This window comes from Ochotona princeps, chromosome 9 (assembly GCF_030435755.1).
Source record: "Ochotona princeps isolate mOchPri1 chromosome 9, mOchPri1.hap1, whole genome shotgun sequence".
Taxonomy (NCBI): Eukaryota; Metazoa; Chordata; class Mammalia; order Lagomorpha; family Ochotonidae; genus Ochotona; species Ochotona princeps.
In genome coordinates, this window is record NC_080840.1 from 70,077,569 (window position 1) to 70,097,828 (window position 20,260).

Genomic DNA, 20,260 nt, shown 5'->3' on the forward strand with positions numbered 1-20,260 from the left:
GTTCAAGCTGACTGGCTATTGTACTAAAATTATGAACTCTATAATCATTTTTAAGAAAAGAACATTGATGAAACTTGGGTTTAGGTCACATAAAGCAATGAGAAAAATAGAGAGAAAGAACACTTTCCTGTGAATGTGGTTTAACTTCACTGAGAGACCCCAGGTTGGACTTCTCACATGATTAGTGATGGAATGAAGAAAATACTGGGTTGCATGTCTCCACCCAAACTGTCAATACTATGCGTTGACCCATGGGAATTCATTCCATGTTGTTTTTAGTCACTATTCTCATGTGATAGATTAATAATGCTCCCTCTTATTATTACACTAGGATGGTGGCTTTCTTTCCCCACATCTCAGGTGGAAGAGCAGGTAGCAACCACATTCACACAGTGCACGGTATACAATAAACAAATCAAATCCCAATGTTCGTGATTACACTGTTCTTACTGTTTCCTTAGATCTTGTAGACTTACAGTCAGGTAAATATGCTAATACCAAGAGCAGCCATATTCTCCTTTTCTTATCTCTTAAATCTCATTTCATATTCAAGGAACTACAACCCAAACTGAACCAATGTCATTTACTGTAATTCAAGCATAAGGAGAGACCTCTCCCTTTTAATTCAATAGTTATTTTCTAGCCCTTATACACTTGTAGTTTTATGATGAATCAGGATATCCTGTTGGATGAGTAAAGAGGCAACAGATTGCTTCTTCAATTTCTTTCTTATTTTAGGGAAAATAAAAAAGAATTGTCAATGTCAGTTGATGGAGTTCCTCGATGATTTGCACATGTTCCAAAATGGCACAGTTTCTAATTTCTATCATTAGCAAAATATAGCAACCAGTCTTTCTTCCCTTGATATCAAGGTCCTACAAGGATTAAAGCTCCCATAAGCAAACACTGTATAAAGGAATTTATATATAGTCCTCCGTGCTCAGCAGTGGCCAACTCTTTATACTACCAATATGGTTTAGGAATGGAAGCACTTGAAGTAAAGCTACAAGGCTGACTCTGGTCCGCGTTCCTTGCTTTCTTGGCCCTCACATACATAGTCTGTAATATGGTCTTGTCAAATAGAGTTTGCATTGCAGATTATCTTGCTGCAAAGCCACTCTTTTTTCTAAATATTCTTTTTCATAGCCTTTACAGCATACAAATTCAGGTTATAAGAAATAACAATCTGCAAGGCTTTGCAGCATGCCACCCATGATTAGAAAATATTTTCCCCAACCAAATCAGAAACATGTAGTGTAACCAAAAGGCATTCTAATTTTCATGCTATGTTAAGTATAAATATAAATTCAAGGCAGCCAAACTATCCATTTCCAAATAAGAATGTATACCTACACTCATTAAAAATCATCTGGAAATGTGTATTATTAGCAAATGAGTAAGAAATTTTCACTAGTATAAAATTCCTGCTTTATATAAAAGCCACACTGGCCATTCAAGTATTTGAGGTTTTTTTATTCCCCTACAGATTTTTGTAATTTGTACTAAAATGATGAATTTAAGTTTGAACTTAAAGAAAAATTAAAAGTTCCTTCTACCTATAGGGCATTTTCAGAGTGTGCACAAAGGAGCAAAGTGTCCCTCTGCAGATCCACGAGCAATACTTTTCCTATCTCCACGTTAAGGAAATAGCTCATGCTGACTAGGTTTTGGAAAACAATTAACAATCCAATGGAGAAGCAAAAGCAGATTTCCTTCAATTTGTGCCAGTTTGCAAGTTAAAGGTCAAAGGGCATGGAACAGGACTCTTCAAGGAAATTTTCACAGAAGACAATGTTTAAATTGTTATCAACGACAGTCAACAGATCAATAATCAAGTTCAAGGCAAGCTGTTCATTGTTTCAAAAGATAATCCTTTCCAAGCTGGCTTTCACACAAAGCCGAGGTCTGACTCATGGGGTGCATGCCATCTGACCATCTCTAATAAGTTTACAGCCCAGTGGCTGAAAAGCCTTTCACTGCAAGAAGCAGCTCCTAAAAATCAATAAAGAGGTCTGTCAGTTGCTGACTTTTCTCTAGGAAAAATATATTGATACAAACCTGCTCTGCAGGTCACATGAAAATGACAATACTGCTTTTAGGACAAATTACACTCAACAAGGAACGCTTTGGTGGACTCTTGGCTCTGTCGGTGATCATATGGATGGTTACATGCCAGAAGCCACACTAACCCTTTGAGAACTATAGTTGGCATGCAACAAGTAATGAATGCATAGGAGCATACTCATGCGACCTCAGAGTCATCACTTTTACAATGGCAATGCGAACTGCATTTACCAAGGCAAACTGAAGCTTCATGCAACAGATTTTATAACAGAAACTCAATATGTTGAGGGGGGAAAAAAAGGCCATTATACACAATTGTTCAAATAAAATTTCACTCCTAGAAGATACTTAACAAAATACCTTTTTTATTTGCCAGCTTTTTTTTTTTTGGCAACTAACATCATTTCCGTTTATTTTAAATGCATTTATGTAGCATTGTAAATCATTTAAAAATTACATAGGACTCTACGATATTTGTTCTCAAAACTTCAACTTCTCGCACCTACCCTTGCCCACTTGTATAATTTAGCAGATAGCAAGAATGGCAATCCAGACTCTGAAAACTGGTATGATAGTTCTCAAAGGGTTATTATCAATGTATTACGAGTGTCACAAATCCTTGTAAAAGAACCGTCACTTTAATACACTTCTGAGGCATCCTGCTTCTTGCTCTGCTTTGAAATGAATGCCTGATAGACCCATGACAGGCCCGGGGCAATGACCTAGTACGACCTGGGGAGATCAACACAATGATGAAGGGTACAGTGGCAAGAAAGGGTTTCAGAAACACTTCAAAACAATTAAAAGGTCCTGTGTGAACACAGCTATGAACAGAAATGTGATGAAACATTGAGGTCGTAGCTGAGAACAGCTGTATAAAATGAAAAATGGATGTATCATTAAGGCTGTTACTATATTGCAGATATTTTGGCCCCTTGTTTGTTGGAAAATGGCTGTCCCAACAGTCTGAAGTCCTGCGTGTGTTCCGAATCTCCCACATGACAAAATGATGCGCAGGAGACCATCCAAAGTGGTCAGACCTATCTTCTTTGGAGACAAAGCTGTTTTGGGTCTTCACACTTTCCTGAAAGTTCAAATGTGGGGTTTTGTTTAAAAATTTCTTTTCCTTTGCTTCCAAGAAAAAAAAAATAAAATAAAATCGTGGATTTTCTCTTGTGTTTTGTTCTCCCCCACAAATGGGGTCAGACTTGAGAAGAAAAAAAAAAAAACAACATTAAAAGCTTTAAGAAGAATCTTTTCTTCTTTTTTTTTTCTTCTGTAGTTTTTCCTGAAATTTTACTGGGCATTGAGTGTGCAGAGCAAAGAGCTATAACTGAATGACAAAGAAAGACAAAGGACTGAAGAACAGCAGATACTGTGCATCATGGAAGCTTCCCCGTGAGTGTATTTCCACTCATGTGCAGGACCAGCAACCCTCTGGGTTTGAAGGGTCAGCCCTGAAATCAGGCTGCCACAAGCCTGCTCCTAGCTAGGAAACAGCCTAACAGCTCTTGTCTTGAATCTCAAGTTACCACAAACTCCTGGAAAAGAAAGAAGGAAAGAAAGAAAAACCCTACATCACACCCACTCTTGCATAGAGCGTTTACAGTACAGTATGTGCCGGGGTGTTCCTTTCCTCTTGAACTGGAACACAGTGTAAACCAATACCAGGAGGCATAAGGCCAAGATGCAGGGAATGACAATTGCTATGGCTTTCACAGTGCTGGCTGTGTTGTCCAGTTTGATGACAATGTCTACATCATCTGGAGGGCTGTGTCCTTCTTTATCTCTGTCTGTTGGTCCATCACAGCCCATGAAGTCCTTGAGGATGGATCTCGGATATCCAGGTTCAACCTTGAGTATCTGGTTGTTGAATTTCCAATACTCCTTTCCTTTGTAGAAATATGTAAAGCCTAGAGGACAAAACACACACAGACACACACACATATAGGTACCACTTATTTGTGAAAGTAAATGTGTAGAAATTTTAGCTACACAGGCTATTTCTCAACTGGAGTTTTTAAGGTCCTTCAATTTCTTAGAAGGAAATATCTTCGGCTCATCTGTCAGAATGTGCTCTCTGTGGCCCATGCAGAGCTTTGCTGAGTGACCCGTTGCAAAGAATTAGGTTCCAAAGATGTCTGTTGAAGGACCACTCACTTCTCCTTGAACATCACACTGTAAGGACATATTCACCCTGTTTATCCTTTTCTTTGTTTATTGGATTGCTGTTCATGAATGACACACTCATGTGATAAAACAGCCTGCATTGTGAAATGTAGAAACTGTCTTTACAAACCAACATGTACCCTCAGGCTGTGGTTGAGGACAATATTCAATCCACTGTGAAGAGAAGTCACCTCTTCACCGCTGAGGGGAAATGCCTTCTCATATCAGTGTCAGGAATCATCAGACTCCTCCAAAACAATGTGTTTTCCTTGGTCATTTGTAAAATAGATCATAATAAACAATTAAATTTGAGATTTTTCCCTTGGTCTCCTAGGAAGTTTAGTATATAAACAGGTATTTATGGGATTGTGTGTTTTAATCTCATTTCTGGATCTTGATTTGTTTCTTACTTTTCCATTTTATTTTATTTAACTCTCCTGTTTATTTGCTTTATGTTAAACCTGTGTCATTTGGCCATTTTTTATATAATTTTTAAAGACATCAATACCTGGCTGGCACAAATAGCCTCCTTCTGCACTTGTATCCTATCTGGGTGCTGGTTTGAGTCCCATGTGCAGTACTTCTGATTCAGCTCTTTGCTTATGACCTGGGACAACAGCGTGGGAAGGACCAAGCCCTGGGCCCCTGCACTGGCATGAGAGACCCAAAACGAAGGTCCAGACTCCTGGCCATCGTGGATATTTGGGGAATTGAACTAGTGGATGGAAGACCTCTCTTTATGTCTTTACTTTTCTGTCTATAAAATCCACCTTACAAATGAAAATAATAAATCTTAAAAAATGTATACTTGGATATACTTCATGAAGAAGGAGGGGGCAAGCAAAAAGCTAAAAATACCTCAGGAATTCTTAAGATTTATGTCTAAAACTTTATGATTGCAAACAAGAAACTTTGACAGCTCTTGACAAACTTCATATATGTGCATTTTTCTTAAGACTACTGTCTAAATTGTGTTGCTTTTATTAGACAAAATCCTGTCTTGTACTTTCTATTCATAGCTCTTTTATGTCCATTTTTTTTTTGAGTAGTCTATCTGGACTTAATTCTTGCTTTGAAATAAAAAAGTTAATGTTAGAATGAACTAACATTCAAATGAGCAATTGAATGCTAAAATCATATAAATATATTAAATTTAACTATTTTAAATACAATGGCATTTTCCAGTTTATCATCATTGATAAAGGTTTTCTCTTTACTGCTTAACAGAAGAATTATTATGGGATGGGTTTAAAAGCTTGAGATATAGTATGACTTTTAATTCCAGAGCCACTCTGTCATATAGATTCAGTTACTCTTTCTTTTCAGGAAAATATATTGAGGCTTCAGGAAAGGATATGATTTTAAATATATGAATATATATCTGAATAGTAGTGATAACCAGATTTCCATTGTGGTCATAATCTTCAGCCTGAACAGTTAGAGATCCCCTGATTATTTTCTTAAAGTCTCCTTCATTCAACATCAAATGTTGGGCTGTATGTCTTCCTGATGAAAAGTACTCTAACATCTCTCAAAGCATTTTGGTCAGGACAGGCCATTGCTGTATGGTCCTTTATTTGGTAAGCATTCTGTTTACTGGTGTAAAATATACTGTTGTTTTTAATTACAAAGGATTTTTTTTTAATCAGACCAACTTGCCAAGTGAAAACAGATGTATGTAGATATAATTTATTTTTTTCTGCAGGGAGCTGGTATTTTATCACTCTAATTGAAATGCAAGGTAGCTACTCAACCAGCCTGGCTGAAGAAATGTTGAAGGTCTGCCAAATAACAGTTCATTAGGTCCTCATGTATGAATAATGGCAGTGAATTAAAAATAAACAGACCTCAACATTTGGTGTACTTATGTTCGTAAACTGGAAATCAACAGCTCTAAGTGTTCTCTTGCTTACTTTTTGGCCAAAGTTAATTATTCTAAAACTTCTGGACATTAAACAAAGCTTAAGAACTCTCTACTTTAATACTAATCGATTCCATTGGTGATATTTCATAGTAATATACTTTACATACAAGAGTGGTATTTCCATTACAGAAAACACTTATTACAAAAAGAAATGTGATCAGAACGAATTCCATAATGTAACTAATTTGAAAAAAATTGGCCTGAAATCTTGATAATGAAAATATCTCAAACCTAGATCCTACAAAATTCATCTTGGTATTCTGTCTTTATGTATAAATGTTCATCGAAGAGATGTTAGAATTTTGTGTATCATTTTCTTTTTAAAACAGTTTAAGCTGTGTTATTGTTCATGATGTATTTATTAAGACAGTTACTTCTGAACTTTCATTTTTAGGGGAAGAATTTTTTGAGAGAAAAAATCAATGAGGCTGTGATGTAATTTTTAGTATTTCTCTATTTTTGTAATTGATTTTATCTCATACTTTTCTATTATTTCAACATAAACATATAATGAAGTATTGTCCAGTAGAGTTGTTGGACTGCAGCACATTCGGTGTTCCATGATGACTCTGCTTCTGTGTTCTGTTCTCTGTCCTCTGATATTTATTGCTGGGATGCTATTAGTACTTGAAATATCTGAATTATTTAATTGAATTGTGTGAAAATATATGAATTGCATTTGTGGGTTTAACTAGAAAACAAGTTTGTAACTGTAGAATTAATATCACGAATTAACAGAACCAAGAGTCTAAACTACTGTAACAGGCTACGTGTGGGGATGTGATTAGTAAAATGAAACGCAGCAGAGTGAAAGGTAAAATCTTGTATTTATATCAAGATCGGAATTATAAAATGGGAATACAGACTATCCCAGAGGTGTAGCTTGATCACAATTCATGTGGACACGGTTCGAAGGAGGCGATGATTCTTTAACACACTTGCAGCAAAATACTGTTGAGAAGTGAGTGGTAACAAGCAATGCCACCACATCCTGCAAAAGTTAACTTCTCTGGATTATTGAAGTTATTTGGGGGGACTAAATGTTAAAGAGAAAAAAGCAAAAATATAACACTTAGGGAGAAACTGCGTTCCACTACCTCTGCCAGGTGAAAATCCAGAGGTGATGGCTCAGGAAGCTACCACTTAAAAAAACCCGGGTTATCTGTTATGACGAACAAGTTAGCCATACTTGATATGATCAATTACCTTTACACAATGTAGGAAATTATATTGATTTTTTTTTTCTATTTGGAGAGAATGAACACAGTACTTTCATTAGAGATATCATGGCTGGAAGCATACGTTACTAGTTTTATGTTCATGGGTTAGTTATTAAAGCATTGATGGGTCTGGCGCAGTAGCCCAGTTGCAAGGGTCCTCATCTTGAACATGCCTGGGTCCCATAAGGGAACTAGTTCATGTCCCAGCAGCCTCGCTTTCCATCCAGCTCCCTGCTTGTGGCCTGGGCAAGCAGTCAAAGACAACCCAAGCCTTGGGACCCTGCACCCGTGTGGGAGACCTGGAGGAGGCTCCAGGTTCCTGGCTTCAGATCTGCTCAGCTCTGGCCTTTGTGGCCACTTGGGGGTGAATCAACTGACAAAGGATCTGACTCTCTGTCTCTTCTCCTTTCTGTGTATCTGACTTTCCAATAAAAATAAATAAATAAATCTCTTTTTTTAAAGCATTGATATAGGCTTTTGTGTAGGGTAGTTGAATTAGACAGTGAACATACTTGACATTCAGTAGGTGTGCAGTAAATGGTTGTAGATAGCAGTGACGTTTTATTAGTTAGCATGATAAAGTTGTCATCCAGGGACAAAATTAACATTAGTATAGAATAACATTTTATCTCAATTGGAAAAATACCCTTGAAAACCTTTAAAAAGGATTTTTATTTATTTATTTTTTAATTACTATGAGAAGAGAATTACTGTAATGACGAATCTCTAGAAAACTGGAGAAAAGGTTTCTGGGCTTTATCTTCTCATATTTTGTGAGTATCAAATATATGTGGACTTATGCTTATAGACAGCACTTTCAGGCAAAATATCTCACAATTGCAACTAAATATTTTGAGTTTGTTTTTATTATATAAACGAGAACAAAGAAGTTGCATGAATCTTAATTTAAGGTCAGGGACCTTAAGCTTGAAAAATCTGAACAGAGAAAGGAAGGGAGAATTTGCTTTTATTGAATTCTCCATTTCTCAACTGTAGTTGAAGACCTTTCAGGTTGCTAAATATGGAATTAAATAGAACAGATGTTTTCAACAAATAAAATAAGTCCTCCACTTTAAGTGTTTTTTTTAAAACAATGGAAAACTAAAAAAAAAAATTCCACTCCTTACATTTATTGAATATTTACTGTTACTGTATTCAAGCAGATTCTGCTACGAAGGAAAATGGACATTCAAGTTGACCATGGCATGTCAAGCTTTTGATTGTAAAACTTAGCATACCCACCCATCCCAAAAGGCATATTTGAAAAGGATTTACAGAGAGATGAAGAGTGAGCGAGGTCTATGAAGGAGGCTATCGAAGAAGGGACTGGAGTAGGAGAGGTCTGGAAGACACAAATGTGTTCAGATGTCACCTGGAATCTTTAGATATTCATAAGCATGGATTTTTTTCAAAAGTCTCATATATGTGTTTTATAAACTTTAAAATACTATGTGGAAGATAGTTAAAAGGTTCTAAGTATAAGCAAACCAACTTCTCGCCTTATGAAATTTACTCTTGAGATGGAAATACTGTAGAAACAGTTCTGTTTCACACAACACACAAAATCGGCATGCATGGATTTTCACTGAGCTGTCATAGGACAGCGTTTTGTTGATAATGCTTATTAACAAAGATATAATTCAATATGTAAATTAATTTTTCATGTTAACTGTGTATATTTTCCGTGGCTTGGCTTACTTTTCACTGGGAATCTGAATATTAAATCCTGAGACGGCCAGGGAAAGAAGGCATCTCTTAGAATTGTTTCTTGTGGTTAACCCAACATACTTTCATTATGGTCTATCAAGTGGAGATCATTCTGTTTGTTGGCACTCTGAAAAATCATAATCCTCAACTTGCATTACTAGGTATCTTTGTTGCTTTTTCTACACTTGTAACATATATTCCCTGGGACAGTTCCTGTCTCATATTTTCGCTATTATGTTTTCAGGAATCTTATTAGAAATACAAGTGAGGTTATTTTAGTGTCATCTGGACTGGAATATTTGAACTATTATATATAACTTTGTAAGGATTTTCATAAACTAAAAATAGTTGGTGTTAAAAATATCAAGCATATTAAATGTCATTTAGGAAAAAGAACTATAAATATGTTTTAGTGGGGTATTTTCTGTTGATTCATCATACAAAAAGCAGGCCATCATACAGTTGTTTTTAACCTACAATGTGCAGTACAGGAAGGCCTACCATTTTCCTTGTGCACAAAGGCTCCCTGTGGGGATTCAGGGATTCCTTTCCAGACTGTGATTGGTTTGGGATAGCCAGGATCCATAGTCTTCATTTCTTCACTATATCTCCAATACCTAAAATAAATAAAACAAGAAAACCAATAATATGTGCATAGGGAAATTATGCATACACACAGTGATAGCCTATATTCACTCAATTCACGCGATATGCTTAACAGTTATCTGTATGTTTGGTACTGATTTACCAATCACCAGTTGGGAAGCTATGATTTAAATGACCAAAAAAGGTATTATTTCTTATTGTATGTTCATTTAAAATGGGCATATGGTTGCATATGTTAAAAATGAGCATTTATTCAGTCTGCCAAAATTAATAAAATGTTAACTATATTATGCTAGAAAAAGTACAAATATGATAGCATCATTAACATGTTCCCATAATCATGTAACATTGCATATTGGTCGTTTAAGATGTATAGCACTGGGCCCAGTGCAGTAGCCCAGTGGCTAAAGTCCTTGCCTTGCATGCCGGGACCCCATACGGGCACTGGTTCTGATCCAAGCAGACCTGCTTCCTATCCAACTCCCTGCTTGTGGCCTGGAAAGCAGTTGAGGACAGCCCAAAGCCTTGGGACACTGCAGTTGTGTGGGAGACCCATAAGAAACTCCTGGCTTCAAATCTGCTCAGCCCCGGCCATTGCAGCCATGTGGGGAGTGAATCAATGGAGGGAAGATCTTCTTCGCTGTCTCCCCTCCTCTCTGTGTATCTGACTTTCCATACAAATAAAATTAATCTTAGAAAAATAAAAATAAAAAAGAACTACAGCCTTGAAAAAATGACATGTCCCAGCTCTCATCATTTTTGCATTTTAGAGTATGTTAGAAAATAAGCAACAGATTGACTCGCTTTTTTGAAATATATACTATGAAAAGGTAACATTTATGTTTAAAAAAAAAGCAGATAAAGATATCCAGTCCTATGGGAAAGCCATTTCAAATGGGCTGACAGAGGCATCCTCTAAGGTAAATTAACATTCTTCTGAGAGGAGTGAGGGCCACAGAGGGAAGCTTTAGGAGAAGAATATTCTGTGCATAGGAATTTAGAAATGAAAGGTTCATCCGTGTGTCAGTCAAGCTCGAGTACCAGAACATCCATTAGGAGGCTGCCGTGACTATCCTGAAATAGCTAATGGGGAAGGAAACTCAGAGAAGGAACCAGGGCATAGATAAGATGGGATTCTATACATTAGCAAAGCCTTTGATTTTCTCTGAAGCGACGGAAACCAGTAACTGCTTTTAGAGCAAATGCTTCCATAGATGGATTATTTTTGATAAGCAAGCACTGGTTGTTTTGAATCGGAGTTTTTAAAAAAGATAAAATGTAATGAAGTCTAACAGTGATAATGTTATGATAATTCTTGGGCTATGGTATAAACTCTATGCATAATCTTAATTTAAGTGATTTGGAATATATTTTGTGGGAGCTCAAAGGATTTAGTAAATGGATTAGATGCACGAAGTGAAATGTTTGAGCTTGATTATATGAAGAGAAATGTTGCCATTCACTTAGAGGCAAGTAAAATTAAGCGGGGTGGGCCTGAGGAAACATGAATTTAATGTTGGGTATGTTAAAATCTGACATAACAGTGGACTGGCTGGTGAGGCAATCGGGTCTATGTGTACAAAAACTTTTGGGTAAGTATCCACCGGAGTCTCCAGGGACTAGAGTCCAAGGAAGAAAGAAGGCCCTCGAAGTGCGAGAACTCTGCTGCTATTACACCTTGACCAGACAGCCTGTGGGCCAATTACACAGAATCCCAATTTTTGTTTACATGTTCTAAGAACAAGATGAATTTATAGCTTGGTAAATCAAAAAGTTTGACAAAATGAGGTGAAACGTGTTCTGAGTTGATAGAGACACCGCCCGTTTGAGGGCAGGCCTAGTGAAACATACATGATAGTATTTTACCACTGCAAAACCATCGTTGGCCTCATTTGAAAGAGAACAGTTTTTAAAAGACATTGGATGACAGGAAAGGGTACAGATACATTTCACTGATTTTAAGAAAATTGCACATTTCTTCATGGAAAGAGCTTCAAAACTTGTTTGGGCTTGGGCATGGCGTGGTGGCCTAGTGGCTAAAATTCTTTCCTTGCAAGTGTCGGGATCCCATATGGGCGTCGGTTCTAGTCCCAGTGGCCCCGCTTCCCATCTGGCTTCCTGCTCAGGGCCTGGGAAGCAGTTGAGGACGGCCCAAGGCTTTGGGACCTTGTACCTAAGTGGGAGACCTGGAGGAGGCTCCAAGTTCCCGACTTCAGATCAGCTCAGCTCTGATCATTGCAACCACTTGGCGAGTGAATCATCGGATGGAAGATCTTTCTCTCGGTCTCTCCTCCTCTTTGCATATTTGACTTTGCAATAAAATGTAAATAAATGTTTAAAAATTTTGTTTAAGCTATCAACTATCTTTCACATTTATTTGACATCTCCCCCAACCCTGCTCATTACGTCTCTAACCATTATATATATAATATTTTACCAGTAGAGGCCTGAAAAATGCCACAATTACTATGTTACTTTTGCACTAGCCATTTTCCTTTAAATTAGAAAAAGTATTCTCTGATCTTGATATTTTCCTTTATCATATCTTCGGAAAATCTTTATCTATAGAACTGCAAGATTTTGTGCAGAAGGCTTTGCTATAAATTCCTAGAAACCTCGCACAAGTAACATCTGCAACATTAGCGTTTCCCCCATCTCCAAATGCTCACATAAGAGACGAAAATGCAGCTTCAATAAGAACTCAATATATAACCCACAAATTTATTCAAAAAGGAAAACGACCTGTCAGTAGTATTTGTCACAGGTTCTTAGCACATGGAAGATGACAACAGATGGACAGTGAAGGAAAATCTTCATGGGGAAGCTAGTAGCTGACATCACAGTGGTTGTAAGCTATCTCTCTGAAGAAGTAATTGAAGCAAAATCATTTTAGGCATCATTTTACTAATTCTGAAATATAATTCATTGACATTTTGTTCATGAAAGCATCTGCTTTGAAATTATTTTTTAAAATTCTTTCCTGAAGAACATTTTGCGATGAAGGCTAATGGGGTTGAGATTGCCCTCCAAGTGTCACCATCTTCCCCCCAGTCTTTTTGCAGTGGGGACTTCTAGCAGTCAAGCTTATATGATGCTTATAATACTTAATCAGTGATAGCCTCTCATAGGGAAATAGTAAAACTGTGTACTATGACTTACTATGAGCTCGTAAAATGATAGCCTAGAATTTACTGAAATCCTAAGGAAATTGATGAATTTTGGATGGCGTTTAACTTACATTAATGTATCTTTAGAAACTACTAAAATTTTTGGTGCAGTAGCTCTACTATTCTGCATTTAACAATACTGGCACTTTATATGATACTCTGTCGCTTTACAGAGTGCTGTTATAAATTATTATTACAAGTACAGTACTTTATAAAATACTTAACACTATTTTAACTTACATATTATACTGTTCCTTGATGATATCTTTTTTCTTTTTTTTCCTTTTGATTTATCTATTTTATTATTTTATTATTTTATGGTACAGTTCCACAGACTCTGGGAGTTCCCTTCTCCTGTCCTCTAGTCCCTTTCCCCCACACACTGATTCCCCTATTATTATAACAGAGTCATAAATCCATCATTCTGCAATTTAAATGTATCCTGACATTGTAGGCATGGGCAATGATAGAGAGTCCAGCATCTTATTGTCAAGATACATTCGATATTTTCATTGGGAGTCCATCTTTGTTTTGGAAGGAGATATGCATACTGTAGTATATCCTCATATCTGGATACAATAGTCTCTATTAAACAGCTATTATACATCCTCATAAGTGAAAATCCATAGAACGAAAACAACATCAGGAACAAAAGCAGAAAGTGTACAATAACATGAAGTTAAATGACATGGTGTTGAATGACCAATATGTCTATGTCAATGAAGAAATGCAAAATAAACCTAAAAAAAAAAACCTTCTTGAAGAAAATGATGCTACTGTAAGACCTATGAGTCAGTGAAGGAAATAATAGTAGAAAAATGACCTATGAAAGTTAAAAAAACGAATACCAAACTCCCTGAAATGTAGTAAAAACAGTCTTGAAAGGGCTGTCATTCTTGTATTTTGCATGGAGGTTGCCTTACATCAGAGAGAACATATGATATTTGTCCTTTTAATACCCACTTATTTATTGGAATGCCAGATTTACAGACAGAAGGAGAGACAGAAAGACATTCCAGAACTGGTTCATCCCCCATAAGGCAGCAATGGCCAGAGCTGAGCCGATCTGAAACAAGCAGCCAGGAACTACTTCTGAGTCTCCAACGCAGGTAGAGGGTCCCAAAACTTGGGCCATCCTCCACTTCTTTCACAGTCTACAAGCAGGAAGTTGGATCAGAACTGGACTGACGCCCAGGTTGTTGGTGTTTGCAGGTGGAATTAGCCAGTTGAGCCAATGTACCAGTTGCCCCATAATGGCATTCTAACTAGAAATTTAGTAACCATGTTACCATTCTGTTCACCTAATGACAGATCATCAGGCATCCTGGTATTCAAGGAAAAAGGATTTACTCCTTTGTTTGTCCTTACAAAGACTATACCTGTCAGTCTTGTTAGGTAGTTTTTTATTCCTATTCAAATAAATGGTATTCACCATTTGGACATAATTTTCTTCTCTCTATTGTTTTATTCATTCACTTACTATTTACTCACTAATGAAATTTGGAACAACTCTATTTCATGGCTGGCAAATCAGATTCAGACATTACATTTCAACAAAACAGTCACAAAATATTCAATAAATTATTCAGGAAAATATTCATTTAATGTGTTTTTTTATTATATGGTATGAGTAATTCAATGTACTTTTTCTCTTCTAGGAGATAATGCAAAGTTATAATTAAGCAGGACGAGCACAATGGCTCAACTGATTAATCCTCTGCTTGCAAGCATCAGCATCCTATATGGTGTGCTGATTTGTGTCCTGGCTGCTCCAATTCCAGTCCAGCTCCATGATTATGGCCTGGGAAACCAGCTGAGAATGGCTCAAGTCCTTCGGACTCCACACTTGTGTGGGAGATCCAGAAGAAGCTCCTGGCTCCTGACTTTGGATAGGCTCAGTTGAAGTCACTGTGGTCATTTGAGTAGTGATCCAGTGGATATAAGATCTTTAAATTCCTTTCTCTTTTTCTCTCTGTAAACCTTTCTTTACAATCAAAAAAAAATAGCTATAATTTTAAAAACTAAAGCTAAGCTTCAATACCCATACTTAATTAAAATTGTACTTTCTTGTTATTGTATAGAGAACAGATTGTGCATGTCCTTATATAACTCTACAAATACAATGGCATTTACTTAATTTCTTCCTCCCTTCTTTTCTTTCCTTTTATTGTCCTTTTGATTTTTCATGAAAGCATACTTTCACATTGCTTTATATTTTCAGGTACAAAAAAATAAAGAATTTTACAAGTAAAATGTAGCTAGACCATAGTTCTGTAAGAGTGTATCTATGGGCTATAGACAATAATCAATCCCAATATATCAGTTAAGTTCAACTTACACTAAGATTTTTTAATAATCTTTATATTAGCTCAACTGATCAGAGAAAATACATATTTATCTAAAAGTAAAATATGTTTGAATCCTGATTGTACTGTGTCAGTTTTGATATTTACCTAGTAAGTAAACTTGAACAGAATTATCCAACTATATGTTCATTGCTTAATAAAATGCTTTGAATATCATTTATAAATATAGGTTTGTGTTTAATTGTCCTGAATAAATGTTTCATAATAAATTATGATAATAGAATCCAGTCATCATTTTTAGATCATATTATGAGTTACATCCATAGAAGCTGAATTGTGAATGCTACAGCACAATAAAATTTAAACTATTTTGTGTTGAGAAAAATGTGGCTTAGAAGTTTCTGTAGTAATATTTCAGTGATATGTTGCTGGATAAGAAGTTTCTGTAGTAATATTTCAGTGATTTGTTGCTGGATATTGAACTCAAAACTATACATAAAATGGATATTTGGGTAACATCATAGGGTCAAGTCATTTTTTTCAACTAACTTGGCCTTATTTCTTTTGCATACATTAGGTTGCCACAAAATATAGAACCCTGTTTTTCATATCCAAATAAAGATAAATATATATGATCTTCAAAAACATTCTTTAAAATGTTATTGATCAAAACTCTATAGTTACATAATTTTAAAGACATATACATTAATTGGTGTATAAATGGACATATTGGAGAAAATGAATGCATTGTCATATCGTAATAATAATAATAAAACAAAGGTGGACATGAAGTTTAATTCATTTAGAAACATCTTAAAATTCTTAGCAGATAAACTTCGTATGAGATATGACAATAGAGTCTCATAAGTGTGTGAGAAAAACCTGGCCGGTTATTTCAAAACACAGCATTTAGGGTAAACACTGCGAAGGTCAAAATGTATGCAAGTACATATATAGTGTATTAAAGAATTGACAGTATGAAAACAGCAAACTGAGATTCACTCTGCTTGTGAAAAAGGAAAGATATTAAAATTGAAATGTACCAACGTCATTAAAGATCTATCATTTCATCTACTTTAATAATCGTTATACTTGGAAGATTGCATGTGGCCTTTGTTTGGAAAACCATTTACCTCTGAAATCTGTGTCTGTGGGTGACCTTTCCATTAAGAAACAAACGCTGCTACTGAACTACCTACTTGACTTTTCCATTTGGTATATAAGCAGGAACTGTAGCATGAATATGAACAGTTCCATTTTCTAATGTTCAATCCTAAATTTTCTTTCCCTTAATTTGTTCACTCTCTAGATAGGGCACCATTCATTCAATTATTTCTGTAGGAAATTCAGAAGTTACTATTGATTCATTCATTTAGTTCCTCCCTCTTAAATCCAAGCCATAAGATAAACTGGTAATGGTTACAGTCAAAATGTACACTACACCTATCCCCTTGGCTCCATCCCGACTGCTACTGTCCTATTCTCTAAAATTCCTTGAAAAACCCATGAATGACACTTCATATTGTCACTCTTTGAGAACATCCCTCACACAGAGACCGGAAAGATTTTTAGAAAATAGTCGTAAGTTCATGTCACTCTCTTATTGAAAACCAGCCAGTGCCTTTCCATGGTATTTAAAATAAAACCCAGACTGTTCTGCGTGGCCTAAGGAGGACCCTCTGATCCAGCTTCTGCTTATTAGTTTAACTCTCCTTTACTTCATCTATTTGTTCCAGTTACCTTTTTTAATTTTCGTTTTTGAGCAACACAACTTCACCTTGTCTATGGCTTCTCATGTCTGTCTGCCTGCAAACATTTATTTTGATTAGTTCATGTGGTTAACATGTCTTCACACTCATTTCCCCACAAATGTCTCCTTCACAAGTGAGGCTTCCACACTAACTTCCCAATCTCTCTTTACTACCTGGGAGATAGCGTTTTGTTAAATTCTTTGTAACTTTTCGAGCCCGGCGGCGTGGCCTAGCGGCTAAAGTCCTCGACTTGAAAGCCCGGGATCCCATATGGGCGCTGGTTCTAATCCTGGCAGCTCCACTTCCCATCCAGCTCCCTGCTTGTGGCCTGGGAAAGCAGTTGAGGACGGCCCAATGCATTGGGACCCTGCACCCGCGTGGGAGACCCGGAAGAAGTTCCAGGTTCCCGGCATCGGATTGGCGCACACCGGCCCGTTGCAGCTCACTTGGGGAGTGAAACATCGGATGGAAGATCTTCCTCTCTGTCTCTCCTCCTCTGTGTATATCTGGCTGTAATAAAATGAATAAATCTTTAAAAAAAATTCTTTGTGACTTTTCTCAATGTGAAAATTATCAGGGCCATTTATTTTATTTCCTATTTACCTTTCCCAACAGAAGGTCTCATAAGAGTGGACCTTTCTTACTTTATTTTACTACTCTATTTGTATAGCATAGTATATATTGCACAGTAGAAATGCAAAATAATGCTGGAATGGATGAAAAGGTGAGGCCAGGTCATACGGGACAGAGATCTGGACGAAGCAGACATTACAGTTATTGAAAGTAGAATGGACTACGTCATGTCCATATTCACAGCAGGAGGCTTTGTAGAAGAAAAGGGGCTTTTAGTACCAGAAGAAGTGTATTGATAAATATCATGCCTCTGAATTACACAATAAAACTTTTATACTGTAATGGAGGATATATAGATTTTAGTTTAAACGTGAACATTATGCAGGGTCCACATATGGCCATATTTGAATTAAATCTAATTTAGAGATCTGTTTTGTCTAGCATCTTTTAAAATGATCTTGATTTTGAATACATCTCTAGAGTATGTGCCCTTTTCTGTATACCTTAGTGCCTCAAATAAAAATATATCATATATTATTGCTCTACCTGGAATCATAGATATTTTCTTTGAAAGGTAAAAACAAACAAAAACAAATAAGCCTTGAGACGAAAAGCAGACATCAACACTGACACTTCAAAAATACAAACCATGACAGGAAATGACAAAGAATGACATATGCAAACAACCTGGAAAATTTAAAAGGAATGGATAAGTTGCTGAACACATGTAACACCCCAAGATTAAAACAAGGACATACAAAAATTATAAACAGCATCCTAACAAATAACAAGATTAAGAGCTACTCATTACAGACCAGCACTGTGGCACAGTTAAGCTACATGTCATCCTGGTACCCCATATCAAAATGCTGGTTCAAGTCCCGGATGCTCCGCTTCTGATTCAGCTCCCTGTGAACACTCCTGCAAAAGCAGTGGATGATCCACTTGGAAGGCTGAAATGGAATTCTGAAGGCCTGACTTTGGTCCAGTCCCAACCTCCACTGCTCACGGCCATCTGTGTACTAATTCAAGAAATGGAAGACTTCTCTGCCTCAGTCTACCACTAACCACCCTCCTCCTTCCTGTTATGCCTCACCTCCGCATCCCATTTCACATGTAACTTGTCAGTTACTACATTTTAAAAACGATTCCTTCATATGTAAGTCTAGAATGTGATGGCTTTTATCTCTATTTTATCAAAATTTTAAGAAAAAGTAACTCCAATATTATTCACACTATTCTACAACATTGACAAGGATAGAATTTGCCAAACATTTTTTACAATGCAATTGTAACTTGAATACCAAAATGAAAGATAAAACACACAAATAAAATCATAACGATCTCATCAAAAGGTTAACAAAGAGAATGCACTACAAATAAAGATTACAGATTACAGATTCAAGTTAGATCTGTCCCTGTGATATGAGAGTTCAACATTTGCTAACCGATAAACATAATGAATCACATGACAGAATGAAAAACAAAAGCCATGAGTAACTCAACAGAAGGAAAGAAAACATCTGATACTCAACATTCATTTGCAATGCAAATCATCAGCAAATTAGGTTTAGAAGGAACATACTCTGAAGTTAAATAGGAAGTATATAACAGACAATGCCAAACAGGGAAAAGCTGAAAAGACTTTCACTCAAATCTGCAATGAAATAAGCTTGTGTACCTTTTCTACTCTTTCTTTGGTAACAGTTTTGGAAGTATTAGCAAGATGTATTAACTAGGAGGAAATGTGTTAGATTGCCCTTGAATCTCTGCCTGCTTGGCCTCCGTGAGAGGTCATAGGTACACAGCACACTGTATCCCCGGGGGGAGGGAGGACCCACTGACAATGACAAAAATCACCAAGACCCCAGCCTGGCCTGCCCACCGGCCATACAGGTGATAACGGGGGCTGTACCTCAACCTCCCTTCTCTCTTCGTGGACAAGCTGTGATGGTAATTCTTGATAAGTAACTCTTGAGAAGTCAAGTGTGACTCACAGCCTACCTGTAAGCCACATGTGGTGAATGTGACCTGAAACATGACTGCCAGCCGCATGTTGGCAGGTTGTGTGTGACCTGTGACTTAATTGGAGGGCCCAGAGAGATAAACATGCCTTCCAGCCAATAACAGTGTCATTGTTGGGTGAGAGCACTATCGGGATACGCCTATTTGCCTTCCCTATTCTTAGTCTATATAAGTTTGTGCTAGCTTGCTAATAAACATGCTTGATCAGACTGTCTGGTGGTTCTTGCTGCTGCCAAACACCATCACTTAATTCCCTTGGTGTTCACAGGGGGCTGCTAGTCAGGAAACCCCCCAAGAGGAAAGGCATTGTGTTTAGCAGATAAAGCTGCTGCTCATAATGCTGGAATGTCACATTGGTGCCAATTTGTGTCCTGGCTGCTCCACTTCCAATCAGCTCCTTACATTGTGCCTGGGAAGGCAGGGGAGGATGTCCCTAATGATTGGGCCTATACTGTCATATATGTGACACCCAGAAAAAGAGCTACTGTCTCCCGGCTTTGGTCTGTAAAGCCCTGTCATAGCCATTCTGGAACTAAACCTGTAAATGAGATTCTCATTCTCTCTCTCTCTCTCTCTCTCTCTCTCATTTTCTCTCTTTGTGTTCCATGTAAATCAACAGTCATTTTATTTGTTGAAACAGTAACTTATGAGAAGAAAGCAATAAGGGGCTTCAGAACTCAAAGAAGAAAATCAAAATATCTGGATTTGAAGATAATACGGTTATATATGTGGAAAACCCTGTATGCTA

General features: G+C 36.9%; 1 protein-coding gene across 1 annotated transcript in view; it reads right to left on the bottom strand.

The window, feature by feature from the left end:
* Positions 1 to 2,573: 2,573 nt before the first annotated feature.
* MMP16 (matrix metallopeptidase 16) overlaps positions 2,574 to 20,260 on the bottom strand; it is a 274,840-nt gene continuing 257,153 nt past the window's right edge. The window contains exons 9-10 of the mRNA XM_004598102.2: positions 9,586 to 9,701; positions 2,574 to 3,977 (exon numbers count right to left, since the gene is read on the bottom strand). Coding sequence (XP_004598159.1) covers positions 3,643 to 3,977; positions 9,586 to 9,701 — 451 coding nt within the window. The 3' untranslated portion in view covers positions 2,574 to 3,642. The remainder of the gene's footprint in view (positions 3,978 to 9,585; positions 9,702 to 20,260) is intronic.